Source organism: Dendronephthya gigantea, unplaced genomic scaffold (assembly GCF_004324835.1).
Source record: "Dendronephthya gigantea isolate DGI-Jeju-01 unplaced genomic scaffold, DenGig_1.0 000034F, whole genome shotgun sequence".
NCBI lineage: Eukaryota > Metazoa > Cnidaria > Anthozoa > Malacalcyonacea > Nephtheidae > Dendronephthya > Dendronephthya gigantea.
In genome coordinates, this window is record NW_021163044.1 from 712,409 (window position 1) to 728,812 (window position 16,404).

The window sequence follows — 16,404 nt, forward strand, 5'->3', positions numbered from 1 at the left end:
ACACCTACAATTCCATATTTATCTATATTCTATTATATCTGTATTTTATTTTTTAGAATTAAATCATTTTTACTTGGAATAAACTATTGAACAGTGAAATTTACACTTTTCATGATTCATCTTTTTCGAGTGTTCAACTGCATGACAAGACGTTTCTAAAACGAATAAATAAAGGAAACATTATACAAAGGCTATTTCGTTTTTCTCAATAGTTGTGTAAATTCTAGATTATTCCGGCAAAAAATATATTAAGCATTTACTTAATTTCTTCTACTACAAGAAGTTAAGAAAAGAGTTTCACTCCAGCAACAAACTTGGGACTTATCCACTTACGTCTACAGCAGTTCATATGCTTGAAATGCCCATTCTTTTCCAACACCATGCCAACATTCATTACTACGGCCATCTCTGTTGTAAATATCTTTAGCTTTATCCGAGGACCAGCATTCGCCATAAAACTCCACACCAAATACCTTTTAGGACATAATTTTTTAAAAAAAAAAATGATAAAGAAAAATATACTTGTCGTGGACGTCATTGAGCTCCATCGCGCAATGGACGAATATCACTCAGACTTATTGTTGATGCCGAATTTTTCCATTGCAACTATAAACACAAACCTTGTAGCCATTCTCTTTAGCTGCTTTCGCACAGTCTACGATAGTCTTACTCATATCAAACCAATCTATATTACTCCGAATGTTTTTAAAATGATCATCAAGAGGTCGTGTATCATCACGATAGCAACCAAGATTCCTCACTGAAAAATACGGTTGAATTGATTACCATTTTCCGGCCGACTCGACCATGGTCGAATGCGCCATTTTCCGGCGGACTCGACCATAGTCGAATACGCCATTTTCCGGCTTATATAATATGACTTACTCGGAGTATCGCTGCATGAATCATGTATAAAAGTAATGTCATCAATGGCTATATCACTACGGAAGTTCATACCACGAACACCTTCGATAATCACCTGTAAAGAGCGGTAAAAGAAATATGAAAAGTGGCTTAATGGAGCGAGACTTTGACACTCGAGTTCACCGCACAGAGGACTGTCTTTCCTGTATAAATTACGTTAGTTTTACATACATGATAGTCACTGGTGCTGCTCAGATCTAAATGAACTGTTTGCCACTGTTTCCCTTGATCTCCTACTTTTGAAAACACCAACTTCTTTCCTTCAGCGTTACTTAGGTAGATATTCAGCGATCCCATACCACTTCCGTACATATTATAGGAGAGTATAAAGCAAATTGATTGGTTGGATCCTGAGAATGTTTTACTGATCAAGCGTGCCTTGTGCCCCGTCCTGGCTGGCGAAGATGATTCGATGAATAAATAGTGGCCTAGAAAATTTATATTTGTTGTGTTGATGGTGGATAAAAACTAATGCATTTCGAGTCTGGTATTGATCAGTTTCACTGCGTGTTTTGGGGGAATCAGAAGAAAGTTAGCTTAGGGAGAAGTTAAGAAGAAATATTGGCGAAATAAAACTGACTTATACGAATTACAGGAACGACTAAAATTATTTGCATATTTTATTAATTCAATAAGTGCGGTTGAAAAACGTGATAAAAGTCTTCTATGCAGAAAGGAAATGCAAGTAAATAGAGCAGTTCCTCACCCCCACCACTTGTGTGGTCTGCCACAGGTCCAGTTTGTGAGCTGGGTGTGGGCCCTTGACTACGTTTCCAGTCCAAGTTATCATTGACATCTTGCGTCCAACCGCAAAAACCATTTGCATCCACTTCAAACTCACAATCATCCGGTCCTTCCACAGAACAAAAATAATTTTGCTATTTTAAAACACTGAAGCGTTTTAATTTTTCTTACCCACCCTTCCCCTGGGAAATGTGGAAAACGCTTGCTTCTTCAAGGGAAAAGCAGATTTATTATTGCTATTCGAGACCAACAACCTCCATTGATAGGACACCGCAGAAATTGGTGTTTAAGACGTTTCAACCCGAAAATCTAATCGCTGGTTCACAATTGTGCATTTCTGTATCGCCCTATCAAAGAGAAACCTTTTGAATATCTTAAAAAAGTTCAATTTTTCTTCTGAATACGCATTCTGCAATCTTTTGACAGCTCATCAAACACATCTGACCGCTGTGAAATGGCCATTTTGAGGCTTAAAGTATACACAAGGTTATTAATTCAGACGATTCGTTTTTACCGTGAGCAAGCTTCAAATCTTTTGTGCAAGACATATTTTCTTGAATATTTATAAATCTTTTTCCTCACCAAGTTTGAAGTCTAAGTATCGAGAATTGCGGCTAAGCCTATACCAATTTCCGCGGTGTCCATTGATAGTAATCTTTGTCAGTAGTGATGAAGTCCAACTCAAGGAAAGCTCAGGTGAAACTTATTGAAATCCGCAATTAAACAACAAAACAGGTGTCCAGGATCCTACCTAAGCCACAAGACTGGAATACGCACGGATTCTCTTCCTTCCCATCGCCGACGCAATTTTTCCCGCCATTCCTTGGCACGGGGTCATCACATGTGCGCGCACGTGACCTGGTCCCAGGTCCACATCGCGTGCTACATGAACTCCACGATGACCATCTTCCCCAGTGTCCAGCAATCGGAGCTGTCAAACGTTTGAACGTGGAATGAGGTGACTTCATGCGAAAACATGAAGCTATCCATCAACTCAAATACAACCTACTACCCACCATTACACTCCACCACGCTACACACGACAATCTCCTCTTCCACTCCATGAGAAATTGTACCAGGGCAATCTTTAGAAGGATTTGACGAGGTACAAAACCTCTCTCGTTTCTTCTTACAGCCGGCATCACAAGGGGTGAACGTTGACCAGGAACTCCAGCCGACATTCGTCGCTACAAGGAAAGAGAAAATGCAACTGCAGCTATCTCTTCTGATTACAAAAAAATTAAACCATCAACAACAAGAATTGCTTTGTGTAGAAAATGAAAAATGAAATGGGCAAAACGTGTCTGAAGTTTGCAATTGTTAAAATGTGCAGCTGTAGTTTAGAACATGAATATCATCATGCAAGAGAGATACGCACAGTTACAATCATACAAGTCATTAACTTCGTCAATATCTAGTTGAGAAAAACCATTTCTTTGCCCCAATTTAAGATCCGTTTGTATTATCGAGCGAATGGTGTCCATGCCGTTCTTCGAGAAATACGAGTTTCCATAATGCATCAAGGACTGAAAGTCGTACGGTTTGTCTTGATGGTCGACTGTGAAATAATTTTCCTTCATAAAATTGTGCTCCTTTCCTAATAAAACAATGTCGTTGATCAAACAAATTGAGAAAACGTAAAGTTTCGCACCCAAAATGCCAAATGACGCAGAGAATGTAATGAAAAAACCTTCTCGGATGTTTTCCCAAAAAATTTCAACGTAATTATTCCGATCAGCTCTTGATTGTTCGTGCCAGAAACCCAGGGCATGAAGTAACTCATGCATAACAGTAGCTGTCATGTTACAGCCAGCACCAAGAGACAACTTCTGGGGACCTGACATCCAGTAATTTTGACCAACCGATGACCAGCAACTGCACAATGTAAAAATGTTTTAATATTCATATTCCCCCCTTTAACTTTCTACGAGATTGTTAAAGATTGTCTCAAGTGCAGGCAAGAAAGCACGTACCCTTTTTCTTTAACAAATTGGATCCAGTTTTTTTCATTCGTATGAGAAACAAACTGGACACAAGTGTGCCGGTGAAATTCATCGATAGCTTTTAAAATTGTCGGTCCGTACCAACTGTCAACTGAAGAGAAGAATAATTTGAGTAGAGCATGCAGCTATCTTGATGTGGCCACATGTACCCGTTCAGACAAAAATAAAAATTAGGTTTTAGAAGAACTTGGCTCGATTTTGAGAAGTTGACGTACTTAACTCCTGGGTTATCTCATACGGTACTTTTTTGTTTTGCCATAAAAACTTCCTTGACCTGCGAGCATTCCTTTTTGTTACCGTATTTTCCTCTTTATGGAGGACGATGTCACTTTCAAAAAGATTAAGATCATTTTCTACAAAATAAGTTTCGAAATCAATCTTTTAAAAAAGATTTAGAAACTCTTGTGGGTTACCATAGCAAGGTCCATGGACATGCGACAAATCCCAATAAAAACACGTTAAAATTAATCATTAATTACTAATTATCTGAGATATACACTTTTTATTATATTTTATTAAATATTTTTAAAACGCAACCTGGTTGGCAAGGCAGTTAAGACGGTGATGTAACTGTTTCATTCTCTAGATCTCGTAGCACAATATCTTAGTGAGATTACAATTTTACACTGGAAACCAAACCTTCATTAACGATCGCTATTTCAGTCATGACATCCGTTCCACCATCATCTTCGAAAGTATTGGAGTTGGAATTGCTACCTACACGATTCGAAAAAAAAAATTCTGACCGTTTATTGATACAGGTCAAACACTAACCTTTTGAATTCAGAAATGTAAAAACGGAAACAGTTAATCGTGTGTGAACAACGTACTTGCATCGGGCAGTGGTCCGCCAATTGATAACGGGGAAAACACGAGGAATAATAAAACCACAAATATAATTTTAGCCATTTTTGTTGAACCAATTAAGCAGAGCGACTTTTCTTCAACCCAACAGACTAACTATGCTTTAGTAAAAGCCGCTAAACCAGCCGCACTTTTAAAGGACACACTATATATAGGGAAATTTCCTTTTTAATTACAAGAACAAATAATACTTTCGAGACATGCTAATGTTGACTTACAAATTCAAGGATTTCTGTTATAGTTCCCACGGTATGACATCTGATATATTACAAAGGATGTACAATAGAACATTAATTACTAAGATAAACGACTTAACTCATACTTCAAAAGTCAACGGCTAACTACGTTACATGTATATATGAGAAAAACAAACACGTTTGAAAATCATATTTCTGAAATTGCCATGTTCTTAAATTGTGAATTGGCGGTAAGAAAAGACGAAACTGATGCTGTTTATAAAACCAGAGAGATGTATAAAAGAAAGAATTGTCGGGATATTTCTATTCATCAAATTGCATGCCATTGTTTCGTTTAATTAGTGGAAGAACTAGGCACAAATTATTCGTTCAACAGAGACAAACCGCAGTGGGTTGTAATATGCCGCGAACTGCCTCCTGGCGCTATGAATGTTATTCGACTCGTTGGAACTCGCTGGATGATTCAAGTTAAACGACCGTCGCTAAATAACTCTTCATCCTTCGGCATGGCCATGATTAAACTTCAAAATTTTAAAATTGAAATAGCTTCCAATAATTCTAAATTTGATATATCGGCGTTTTAGCTTTTGAAATCATTTTTCGACGTATAAAAAGATAACTCTCTGGGCCAGTTGATAACTTTTACCGCCTTTCAAAAACAAGATTTAAGTTTTCGTTGATTTTTACTCAGTGTTCTGGGAATTGAACCCAGAGGCCAGGAGATGTAAATATGATGGATTTGTCGCATCTAAGCTACTACAATGAACTGATTCAAGTAAACAATGAAACCGTAAAATTGTAAAAATGCATTAACGATCACTTTGGCCCCAGACATGGACACTGTTTTTTTTAAGGAGGGAAACCGGAGTACCCGGAGAAAAACCCTCCGCCGAAATCGAAAAGCCGAGTTCCGAAACCTACGGGGACCCCCCTGTACTCAATTATTTACAAAAGTTTACATGTTTTGTTATTTTATTACTACTTAGATATCTATTTACACACTACAGCCTGAAAAAAGAAGAAACAATAATATGTTATTAAAAAAAAGCCGCTGCATTGAAGATTTTAAACCGCCATATTTGAAGGTTGAAATGGGAATTAGCGCGCGCAATGTCCGTCGTGTGTCAGATAAAACCCAGATGTGGATTCTCAATCATGCGCTTAACTTAACTTAACCTATGGTGCATCCTATATCGCACCCTGGTGATCCTCCACAAACTGGGTTGTCATGCGCCTATACGATTGTTCAAAGTAAAGTCAAACTCCCATCCAACCTTCGCAGAACCAACATTTTAAATCTAAAAATGTCGTTCTTTTTGCATGATAGCGCCTCGCGCATACTTTAACGAAGTTTCATCTCAACGTTAACACAAAGCCTCGTACTCCAGTTGAAATTTTTTTTCGTTAAAGTACTCAAGTACCATGTATCGGACACATTGTGATTTCCATTTTTTTATTTCATTTCATTTTTCGCCGCGAGCGCTGCATTTTAACGGTCTGAATGAATCCGGATCATGCACGAATGTCGTTGTCGGCCGAAACAGATTACGAATTGCGTCAATTGTTTTAATCGTCTCGTCAGTAGTTCCTAAGACAGACCGTGCGAACTCCACTTACTCCGGCGAAGATTTAAAGACAAAAATCTTCATCCGAAAGTGCGCAGCGTGCAGCTGAAAACACTCCGTTCCATATTATTAAAGAACAATACAGAACAGGTGCCTCAGCGCGAGAGATCTTTACAACATGGTACTTAGCGCCACAACAGTTTTTCTAATAGAAAAACGCTGCTAACGGCGCTTATAACGTTTACGCCATAAGCTAGTTTTCACTTTTAAAATTTCAAGCGAAAAATATCTCGGAGCATAAACGTTAACCGAACGCGTGCACTACGATACCGCTCGTCTGACTGAAAATCAAGAACAACCATGCAACCTGGATTTTTGCAAACCAGTTTTCAAACGATTGCAGCTGTGCTTGGTCTTCCTCAGACGTTCCTGGTGGTTTGAAAAGACTGCGCTGCGCGCGCTGCTTTTAAAGAGTCGTCGCTGATTGCCAAATTGGAATCAGAATTTGCCAACTCTTTTTGCGCGAACGAAATTCAAAGTTGCATCATCAAATTTTGTAGTTTTGCACATTTTTATTTTTTTAAGTTTTTGAAAATTGCCATCATTACGATGGTCATATACTGAAATGCATGCAGCTTATGTTTTTTAATCAATTGTGCCAAACTTAGTTGAGGTATAAACATGCAACTAATTCAAACCTCGTGCATGCAACCGAGGAACCATGCAACCTAACGATTAGTCCTCAACCTTCAGTGTGAATGGTCGTTATTATTCATTCACTTCACTTGAGAGATTTTACTTAGAAATATCATGCACAAAGAAATTTCCTGATAGCCATTTGACTATCCCTTAGCAATGCGCCATCAATTGCATTTACGCACGAGTGAGAATTTTACAAACAAACAACTGTACAATTCAACTGTACTGTTAACTGAAAAACCGCGTTCAGTTTCCGAATAGTAATCAAACGGACAGTTCAAAATTTATCATGCAATGCCAAAGGGTGAGGATCGGTCATTCAAGTGCGTAAAATACATTTGACTAAAACCACCAGGAGATCTCGAACCCAGACTCAATAAAAGCCTATTTGATAGCATGCACATGCAAACTTAACTGGAATTTCTGGATTCGAGATTGAACTACAGTAGCTATAGTATGCAACATAATATGAACCTGAAAGCAGACATCATCTTTATCTGTCGTCGCAGGCGTCTTTGGCGTCGTCGTACGGATGTGGTCGTCGTCATCGGTGTAGTCGTCACATCGGTGCTCGTCTATCGGTCGTCGCCACGAGATCTTCGTCGGTCGTCGTCAACACATCAGTCATCAACATCAGTTTCGTCTTTACAATCCGATGAACACTTGAAGCGTGGATAAATCATGTACACTTCGTTCTTATGAACCGGCTTCCGTTCTGTCGTTTTCAGAGGAACCCCTGAGCTCGTTTTTGAAAGTTCAGTTCGTGTTTCAAGCTTCGGTTCGTTCTCAGGACCATAATTCATGTATACCAGATATCAGTTTTGGATCTTCAGTTCATTTCTTTTTAAACAGAATATGATAATGTTTATCAACAGCTACTCTTGACGTAGAAAGGCGATCCAGTCGTGGTTCGGTGCGGTTTTTTGCTGGACCTGTTTTTCTCTTTCATCATGACTTGGTACTTCATATGTTAAGATTGGATTTAAAGGCAATCACATTTCGCACGCAAATGCATAATTTAGCCTACATTTTTGTTGAAAATGTTAATCGAAATATCGTATACTCAAGATTTAATTCTTTTCAACTTTCATGTTTGTTGAAGAGACACAGACATTCCCGCATATAGTCTGGGAACAACTCCAAATTCTACAATCGTTGTTCAAGATTTTAAACATTTTTTATGCAAGCTTTATCATGTATACTTGCGATTTTTTTCATTTTAAACCGATGCAGACTAAAGCATTATATACTGTAAACTCCTTGCAAAGATCATTTTTCATGCCCCTAAGTTTAGGCGCTCACGAGAGCGGAAGGTTTTGCCTATAGCTTTAACACAGAAATACGAATGAGGGGCCCCTTTCATCCGTATTCCCTTTGTTAGAAGCGACCAGTTAAATCCAACTGGTTGGAAAGCTTATACTGTATGTTTGAAAATTGAAACTCAAGGAAAGAAGACAGAATATTACGCGATAGTCTAGCATCACATTACATGCATGTTCGTAATCAAAATGCCAAACAAGAAATGAAAATGTTCCCGTTAGAAACGACTCGCGTTTTGAGTGAGATCCAACCCTTAGCATATAGCAAAGTGTGGAAATAAACTGCACGATATGACCGTGAGCATATAGCAAGGTCTGAAAGCAAGTGTATAACACGACCGTGAGCATATAGCAAAGGTCTGGAAGCAAGTGTACAACACGACCGTGAGCATATAGCAAGGTCTGGAAGCAAGTGTATAACACGACCGTGAGCATATAGCAAGGTCTGGAAGCAAGTGTATGTGTTGACCATGAGCATATAGCAAGGTCTGAAAACAAGTCTGAAATTTGACCATATGCATATAGCTTGGTCCTACAGCGAGTCTAAAACGTGACCATGACCAGAGCATATATAGCAAAGATCTGGGAACGATGCCAATCAAAAGGACAACTCCAAAGACTCAAACAAGCAAGACTTCAATTTGGCAAGTTTATGAAAGTCATTTCATCGGTGTACACTGAAGACCTTCTGCTCAAATAACAAATACTTTCGAGGTTCCAGATGTGCTCCTGAAGTACGAACCTTCGTAAACACCCCAATGGCTTCACAGTTCAGTTGCTTGCACCAAAACACGCTCCGGACGCTCGGCTGAGCTGCAGACTCTCCCCGAATGCCAATCGGGCCCGCAGGCCTCCCGAAAGATGCACACACGAAGGGCGGCGCCTCCCCCCACATGAACACAACTGACACCCGGGGAAAATCAACATCACAGTCGGACATTCAAAGCATACTCCGGTGCAGGCGACTAAACTGTGAAGTCACTCGAATATTCACAAAAATTCCTACTTCAAGAGCACAACTGAAACCTTAAAAACATTTAGAATTTGCACAAAAGGCCAACAATGCACACAAATAAAATAATCTCCATGCCCTCACCCCAATGAAGTCCCAACATGCTATCGTCTATTTCTTTGCCCTTCAAAATGGCTCATGCAATTTTTTAATCAGAAACGTTTTCCGCATTTGCGCGCACTTAGGGATTGCCTTTAGTCACCTTTCTTTCTTTCTTTTTTCCTTCCTTTTCTTTTTTTGAAGATAGCGAACGTTTCTTTCTAAAATTAACAAATGAGACTTCGATGAGTGAAGAAATTTGGAAGCCAACTGATTTTAAATATATTAAACATCATCATGAAAGGCCAGCGTTAGACCATGCAATACGAGATTTCTAGACAAACACTAATTACAGGGAGCTTACAGTGGCAAAACAGTGAGAAAATCTGTCTATGTGGTGATGTGCTGGTAACCAGCAAAGCTGTTGTTTGTTCACAGAGAGCTACATGGTAAAATCATTTGCATAAACTCACCTTACACGTGGTCACATTCCCTCAAAATTTTTCGCTTTTTTCCCAGGATTTTGATCTAAAATGATACGAAATACAAACATGAGTTACAGGAAGCTTATGGTGGCAAAACTCGTTCAATATTTAGAAGATTTAGCTGCCGAAAAAGCGGACAAAATCCGTCCATATGGTGGCTATTGTTTGCCGTTTGAAATTCAACAAAGCGCATTGGTACATTTAGAAATTGGTTGCTTTAAATAATTACCTGTAAAGGCGTAGTTATCAACGGCGCTAACAAGATAGACGACTTGTTAGTTGACCATGAAACGTTCGCACGTAGACTTTTTTCAGACTTTAGATTTTTTCAAAAAACGTTGGGCAAAGCGTCTTACCGCAACAAGAAGATGTTTAAGAATGACGTTTGGTTTGGCGTGAAAGCACACCCATCTCGATGCTCCAAATTTCCTTCAACAGACGTCATCAAATTCCCTGGGTTCTGATTGGTTGGTGAAGTCGAAGAATGCATGCTATTGTTTTCAACAGGAAAAGCATTTGAGTGATTTGCATATTTTGAAAAGATTTCAAAAGAAGGAATTCGAGATTCGTTTCTGTTAAGCTGTCAACAAGGTCGTGCAGATAAGGCGACCATTTCATATACGCAAAAATCGTTTTCGTTTTGGTAACTTCGAACCTAATTTCGCTTGCTACCTAGTTTTATCATTCCTCGCACGATCAGAATGCATTTTAACCCCCGATTTATGTTTTAGGATTCATTAACTCTATGCAAATCAGTCTGTCAAATTACAGCCGTTGTATTAAGGTAAATTTGCATATGAATGATATAAGTTTTTTACTCACATGCATTACGCAGCGTTTAACGCTACACTGACTTTGGCCACGTACACGTAATCCACCTCAACAAAACCAAGCTTCGTTTACACTACGCAAACTCAAACCAGGGTCGACCCTCCCTGATTTGATTGCCTTATCGTTCTATCTAACCCGGGTTCGAACAAGAACGAATGCACCTTTAAAGCAGGGCTTAAACTAACCTGGGTAAAGTGTGCTTAAACCTAAACTGAAAACTAACCCAGGCTTGAGTTAACTAGGGCTCGTTTGCGTCGTGTAGAGGGGGCTTAAATGTTGGACAGTTCTAACACATATACCCATTCCCATGTAATCATGTACACACTCGCACTGCCTCAAACGGACATTTTGATCAGAAAAAACACACACATTAAAACAATATGTTTCATTCTTTCATTATATTCTTCGGCTGTACAAATAAATTAGTACACAGGCTTTCCATCTGTGCTAATATAAGCTACTCCGACAGTAAAAATGAGAAGAAATTTACAATGTAAAACATTTCTTTAAATTTAAAACGTTTCATTTTTAGTCCTTGCAATAAGAACGTTACTTCAAACCAGTCCAAACTATTAAAAATAATATATTTTTCGGCTACAAAGTGTTCCTTCACTTCGAACAAAGTCGGCTTGGTAATGTTCCTCGTACTTCTTCATACATGCAATGACGTTATGTCATGACGTAATGTTCTCTGGCGTTGTATGACGTCACACAGCACGTGATCACCTCACTCTCTTTCCTCTCCAGTAGACAGCACGTTTCTCTTTCGGCAAAATAGATTTGGCTGAGCGACGAAGTTTTTGCCTCTCGTTCCTGTGAGCCTTTGCGACGTTTTCCTCCGCAATCTCTTGTTGGTTCTGATGGAAAGAATGTTTTAATCAAGAAACAGACTGAAAAATCTGATTAATGATAGACATTGAAGATAGATGTGAACGAGCGAGTAGTTATGAAAGGTCCACGGTACAAGTGCTCTCATTTGAACATCCGTAATTTATCTACTCGTTCACATCTATCAAAAGGATAGAATCGCAAGAGCGAATTATTCGCATCGTTAAAAGTACTGAAAACAAGACAAAACATCACAATTCAAAGTCTCTACCTTGCCAATTTTGAATACGATTTCTTTGCCACCAAACGAGGAACCGCTGGATTTTATAATGCTCGTGTCCAATCCCTCATTCAATCGATCTCCTAGGGAAACACTGAAAGATAAAAATAAGATGTGACACTTGTGATGCAGTTTAATCATCGTAGCAGCACGATACTAACTTTTTCTTTCGCTTGTCATCCTCTGGTTGTTTCACGGATGTGAATTCCTCGCCAGATTTCAGTTCATAAAACTTAGGCTTCCTGTTGGAGCCCTGTTTATCTCTCTGCTGTTTCTTGTACTCCAGTCTCCATTCATAATCATCATCAGAACTAGACTCATCCACGTCGCTTGCAACACCTTCAACTTCACCATCCTAAAACGAAGTATTCAAGTACACGTACTTACGAAAGGCAAACAAAGTTTTTCAAAAATTTAAATGTACAAATCTTGTAATATTTACCGAAATCTCGTTGAAATCTTCCAACCTTTTGTCCAGTTCGTTCTTCTTCTCTTTCCTTTCTTTATCTCGTTTTGAAATTATAGGATGAAGTAGTTGGTATTGCTGAAATGAATCCAGTTGATACAGAGGTCAACGTGATGAGTTGAAAAAAACGCGAAAAAATTCACTGACATGACGTACCTCACTGTCCTCATCCACTTCGAAATCTGGGTTGGTAAATATGGCGGCAAAACGTTCATCGCCAAGAGGATTGCTGACGTCAACCTATTTCACGAGGCAGAAAAAAAGTCGTTCAAACTCAGAGGTGATTAACTCGTGTTACATAAAGTAGCCAGAGAAACAATAGTGAAGGTGCCACTATCTGATATATCTCGCCTTACTTTTCCAACGATTTTTTTCTCTGACACTTCGTCCAAAAGCTTCTCTGCGAGTTGACGATTGACTTTTGGCAACTTCTAAATAGATGAACAAGAAAAATATTGCAATACAGTACGTAGATGGTCCTCGTTTTGACACGTTTCACTTGACATACAACACTACCTTAGCAACAACCCTGTTTTCTCGTTCCTCGTCGATTTTCTTCTTTATCAAATTCTTGCGGTAGTCCTCGTAAGCGAACGGCTCTGCAATGGCCTTGGCCTGAAAGTTTACGCACATAATAAACATTCACAGGTGCCTCAATAAAGGAAAATATTCTTTCAAAACTGACAACAAATGCGAGCAAATGAAAGATATCAAATTAAGTTACCTTATGGTACAATCGTATATCAATGAAGAAGCCATGCATGTAAGCTCGAAGAAGATTTGTACCAACTAAATGTGACAATCCTAGACTTGTCAAGTCTTGCTTCGTTACAAATTTGTAATCATCATATACTAAAACGTTTAATGGAAGAAACGTATACGTTAGTTTACCACCATATAGACCACATCATGAGGCTTTGGTTACTGCAAGCGCAAGTAAAAGAAAAACCGTATAGATAGCGATTTATTTAACGTCAGCGGATTAGATTAAAAGGTTAGAAATGAGGTTAAAACTGGGGTGAGTTAGGATTATGTTTAGGATTAACTTTATTAATAAATCCATGTTCAATACGATACCCGCAGGCTGAGAATCTTCCTCTAACTCTTCAGTTAAACTGTCAAGGAATGAGCACCATCTTGGGGCTGGTCCCAGAGACTGGAACAAAAACCATTACATGAACGATGCAAGTGGTTGAGGAACAAACAAATGAAACAATAAACTAGATTATGAACAGATCACATACCGGAACATAATAGACGAGCATCTTTGGAGCTTCCGTAGCCATAAATATCAAACCTGTACATAGATTTGGAGTCAATAGATTAGAATGACTACCTTTGCTGATAGTTTTACTTCAGATCTTTCAAGCAAGATCATTCAGCACATTCCATTCAAAAAGTAAACCCACCTGAGTTTGGGTATGAACACAAATTATTTATGTTAGTGCCAGGTTCAATAGCTGTGAATGGTTTTCCCTAAAAAAATAAGAGCTCTCTTAGTACGCCGATTCTCCTAACGTTCTAAAAAAGACACATGTATGTCATGTAGCTTATTTTGATTCTTCTAACACCACAACTTACTGAATCTCTGTGCCAAATTTTAAGAATTTTAGAGTCAGTTGAAAGGACCATATTCACATCATTTTGAAATGCCAGACTGTTGATTGGCAGACCATATTGATGGTCCTTTACCAGAACAGGTTTATCAGAACGTATGTCATACAATAATACCTGGAAATGGATGAACTCTGGAATTTAATAGCAGCCAAAAGAATGATTTGTACATGAACATATGATGAGTTATTTTTAATGATAGAATTTGGAAAGATTTGGTCAGGGTGAGCAAGTGGGTAGAGCATTTCATTGAGCAAGATCTTGAATAGCCCAAAGCTTAAAGCTTAGTAGATAACAAATGGTATCTGATTTAAACCTACATGTCCAGTGCTGGTACCCACACCAAGAAGAAGACCATTACAGTATTTCATACTTGTTACTTCTGGTATCCGAGTTGAACCACTAGAAACAATTCAAATAATTTTTGCAGAAGGTGTTTAATAGAGAGGTTGGTTTGGCATTTATCCTCTTGAGAGAGAGAAATGCAGAATATAATTGGAGAATAAACACACCTTTCTAATCCTAAGTTATTTGTGGCGACATCAACTTTACCGACCCGAGTCCTTGAACGTGGGTCCCAACATTCCACATGGCCCTTGGAAGGAAACAAAAGGCTTATGCAATCAGAATTCGTGATAATACCCATACATACTGAACAACAGGAAAACCCTAACAACAACAGCTTGACTAAAAAAGCAAAAAATTGAATCAGCCACTACTGGTTCTCTGATGGAGCTTTTTTATTTGTTTAAACTTACTTGAGCAGTACCGACTGCAAGAAGTTGGTTGGCAGGATTAATGTCACAACAGTTGATGGATCTATACAGAAGTTTCACATTTCATTTTTCTAACTTTTGAATAAAATATGAAAGCACTATTAATCCACAAAACAGCTGTATGTAACTTACTCTGATTCTGTTTGCAATGGATTTAAAAATCTTCCTTGTTCCAAATTTAGTCGATAGACTTCTGAACTGAAAATTCCAGATTTTATCAATAGATATAAATTATATACTCACAGATATAGTTTAGTTATTAACTCAACTACATCATTGGATTGGTACCTTTCTCCAACTAAATATAAATCACATGAAGGATAATGATACACAAGATCCCTGCCAAACTTTGGAATTCTTGTTCTGTAATAACGTCCATACTAATACAAATTATATATATTAGATATATCAAATGATGTGTCAAATGATCAGGTTATAAATGTAACCAAACTGTTATAACTGAAACTATATACCTGTGCATGAAACTCAACATATCTGTCACAATTCAGAAATGCAATCTAATGGAGAAGAATAAAATATTAAAAATTTGAGGCACATTTACCACAAGCTCATTCGTGGATCAAAAATCATTTTGATTTTTACCTTTGAGTAGTCATCTGACAAGACTTGAAATCTAACAACTATAAGAAAATATTTTGCTCATGTATGCAACAAATATATGTTAGATGTGGAATTTTTAAACAACTGGCTACATACTATCGGAGTCCAAACAGCGCTCAAACTTCATGGACATTTGAGATAAATCATAGCACCTAACACGTGGTTTATAGCAGCCTTAAAGAAATTAGAAGATTACATAAGAATTACATCCTTGCAATTTTGCATGTCAAGATCAGTTTGTATACACCACAAACTCATTGCTAAACCTTTGGTCTTTTAAACCAATCTTTGCACCAATAAAGGCCATACTCATGGCATACTCACAATACAATATTGTAAATGTGTAAATAGCTAAAGAACATGAGTGGTTGTGGCCTTATAGTTACCAGATGCAAGAATATAATTCCCATCTTGTGATATTTCTATATTGGTTGAAGCTGTAGGCATTTCAAAATCCTGAATGAGTTCAATTCGTCTCCGTATATCTAAAAAGAAAATAAAAATCAATAATTGTAAATAATATGTCTAAATGATAATATAAATAATGGCTGTATATACTGTCAGCCATTTGCAACTGACCAACATCTTCCTTTTGGAGGAGCCTTCTCCGTCTTTCAGACAGCCACTACAAAGTGAAAAAAATGCACAACTATAGAATACCCCACACTTGCGGAGATGTTAATTGTGGGCCAGCTTTTTCTTTTAAGCATGAAGCATTCCTCGCGCATAAAGGTTTAAACCGAGGTTTAAAAACTGTCGAAATGTGTTGCATGGCAGTAAAAAACGACATCTTACCTCTGGTAGACTTTTTCCAGCAGAGAGATTATAGATCTTGACATCGTTAGGTTGGGAAACCTGCATTTTCCAAAAAACAAAAACCAAAACAAAACAGTTTCACATCAAGCCAAAAGAAATATTGCAGAAAACTTGGTTTTCACCACTTGGGCCGCCATATTGAATTCCAACCCGTAGAAGTCTGGGACCGGGCCTACTTAGCTATATAAAGGACAGGACAAATAAAGGGTGACAAAAGGGCATCTGAAGGGTATCAGAAGGCCAACTAAAGGGTGACAAAAAAGCATCTGAAGGGTATCAGGCCAACTAAAGGGTCACAAAAGGGCATCTGAAGGGTATCAG

At 38.2% G+C, this 16,404-nt stretch overlaps 2 protein-coding genes across 2 annotated transcripts; both read right to left on the reverse strand.

The window, feature by feature from the left end:
- Window positions 1-5: 5 nt before the first annotated feature.
- On the reverse strand, window positions 6-4,711 carry LOC114525564 (zinc metalloproteinase nas-14-like). Its single transcript, XM_028546948.1, has 14 exons — window positions 4,502-4,711; window positions 4,311-4,388; window positions 3,887-4,024; window positions 3,642-3,762; window positions 3,359-3,543; window positions 3,047-3,265; window positions 2,685-2,855; window positions 2,420-2,599; window positions 1,631-1,777; window positions 1,096-1,352; window positions 886-979; window positions 621-760; window positions 334-473; window positions 6-155 (listed from the first exon to the last, which is right to left on the reverse strand). The coding sequence occupies exons 1-13, from the start codon at window positions 4,578-4,580 to the stop codon at window positions 336-338; spliced, it is 1,947 nt and encodes a 648-aa protein (XP_028402749.1). The 5' UTR covers window positions 4,581-4,711; the 3' UTR covers window positions 6-155; window positions 334-335.
- A 6,382-nt stretch (window positions 4,712-11,093) lies between these two features.
- Window positions 11,094-16,243, reverse strand: LOC114525383 (nucleolar protein 10-like). The gene is made up of 23 exons (XM_028546708.1): window positions 16,063-16,243; window positions 15,847-15,892; window positions 15,654-15,752; window positions 15,364-15,441; window positions 15,250-15,287; window positions 15,120-15,164; window positions 14,935-15,026; window positions 14,779-14,844; window positions 14,629-14,689; window positions 14,383-14,465; window positions 14,191-14,272; window positions 13,838-13,987; window positions 13,666-13,732; window positions 13,501-13,553; window positions 13,334-13,412; window positions 12,981-13,108; window positions 12,773-12,871; window positions 12,613-12,687; window positions 12,413-12,496; window positions 12,233-12,334; window positions 11,952-12,145; window positions 11,782-11,884; window positions 11,094-11,539 (listed from the first exon to the last, which is right to left on the reverse strand). The coding sequence occupies exons 1-23, from the start codon at window positions 16,126-16,128 to the stop codon at window positions 11,405-11,407; spliced, it is 2,025 nt and encodes a 674-aa protein (XP_028402509.1). The 5' UTR covers window positions 16,129-16,243; the 3' UTR covers window positions 11,094-11,404.
- Between the last annotated feature and the right edge of the window lie 161 nt (window positions 16,244-16,404).

Bases quoted from the DNA above. Each gene is read 5' to 3' on its own strand.
- LOC114525383 (XM_028546708.1), bottom strand. From the start codon at position 16,128: ATGCAGGTTTCCCAACCTAACGATGTCAAGATCTATAATCTCTCTGCT. The intron at 12,146-12,232 runs GTAAATATTACA...ACTTCGTTTTAG, and splicing joins AAGATTTCAACGAGATTTCG to GATGGTGAAGTTGAAGGTGT. The intron at 11,540-11,781 runs GTAGAGACTTTG...TCTTTCCATCAG, and splicing joins TCGTATTCAAAATTGGCAAG to AACCAACAAGAGATTGCGGA.
- LOC114525564 (XM_028546948.1), bottom strand. From the start codon at position 4,580: ATGGCTAAAATTATATTTGTGGTTTTATTATTCCTCGTGTTTTCCCCG. The intron at 3,266-3,358 runs GTTTTTTCATTA...TTGTTTTATTAG, and splicing joins TTGGGAAAACATCCGAGAAG to GAAAGGAGCACAATTTTATG. The intron at 2,600-2,684 runs GTGGGTAGTAGG...AACGTTTGACAG, and splicing joins TAGCGTGGTGGAGTGTAATG to CTCCGATTGCTGGACACTGG.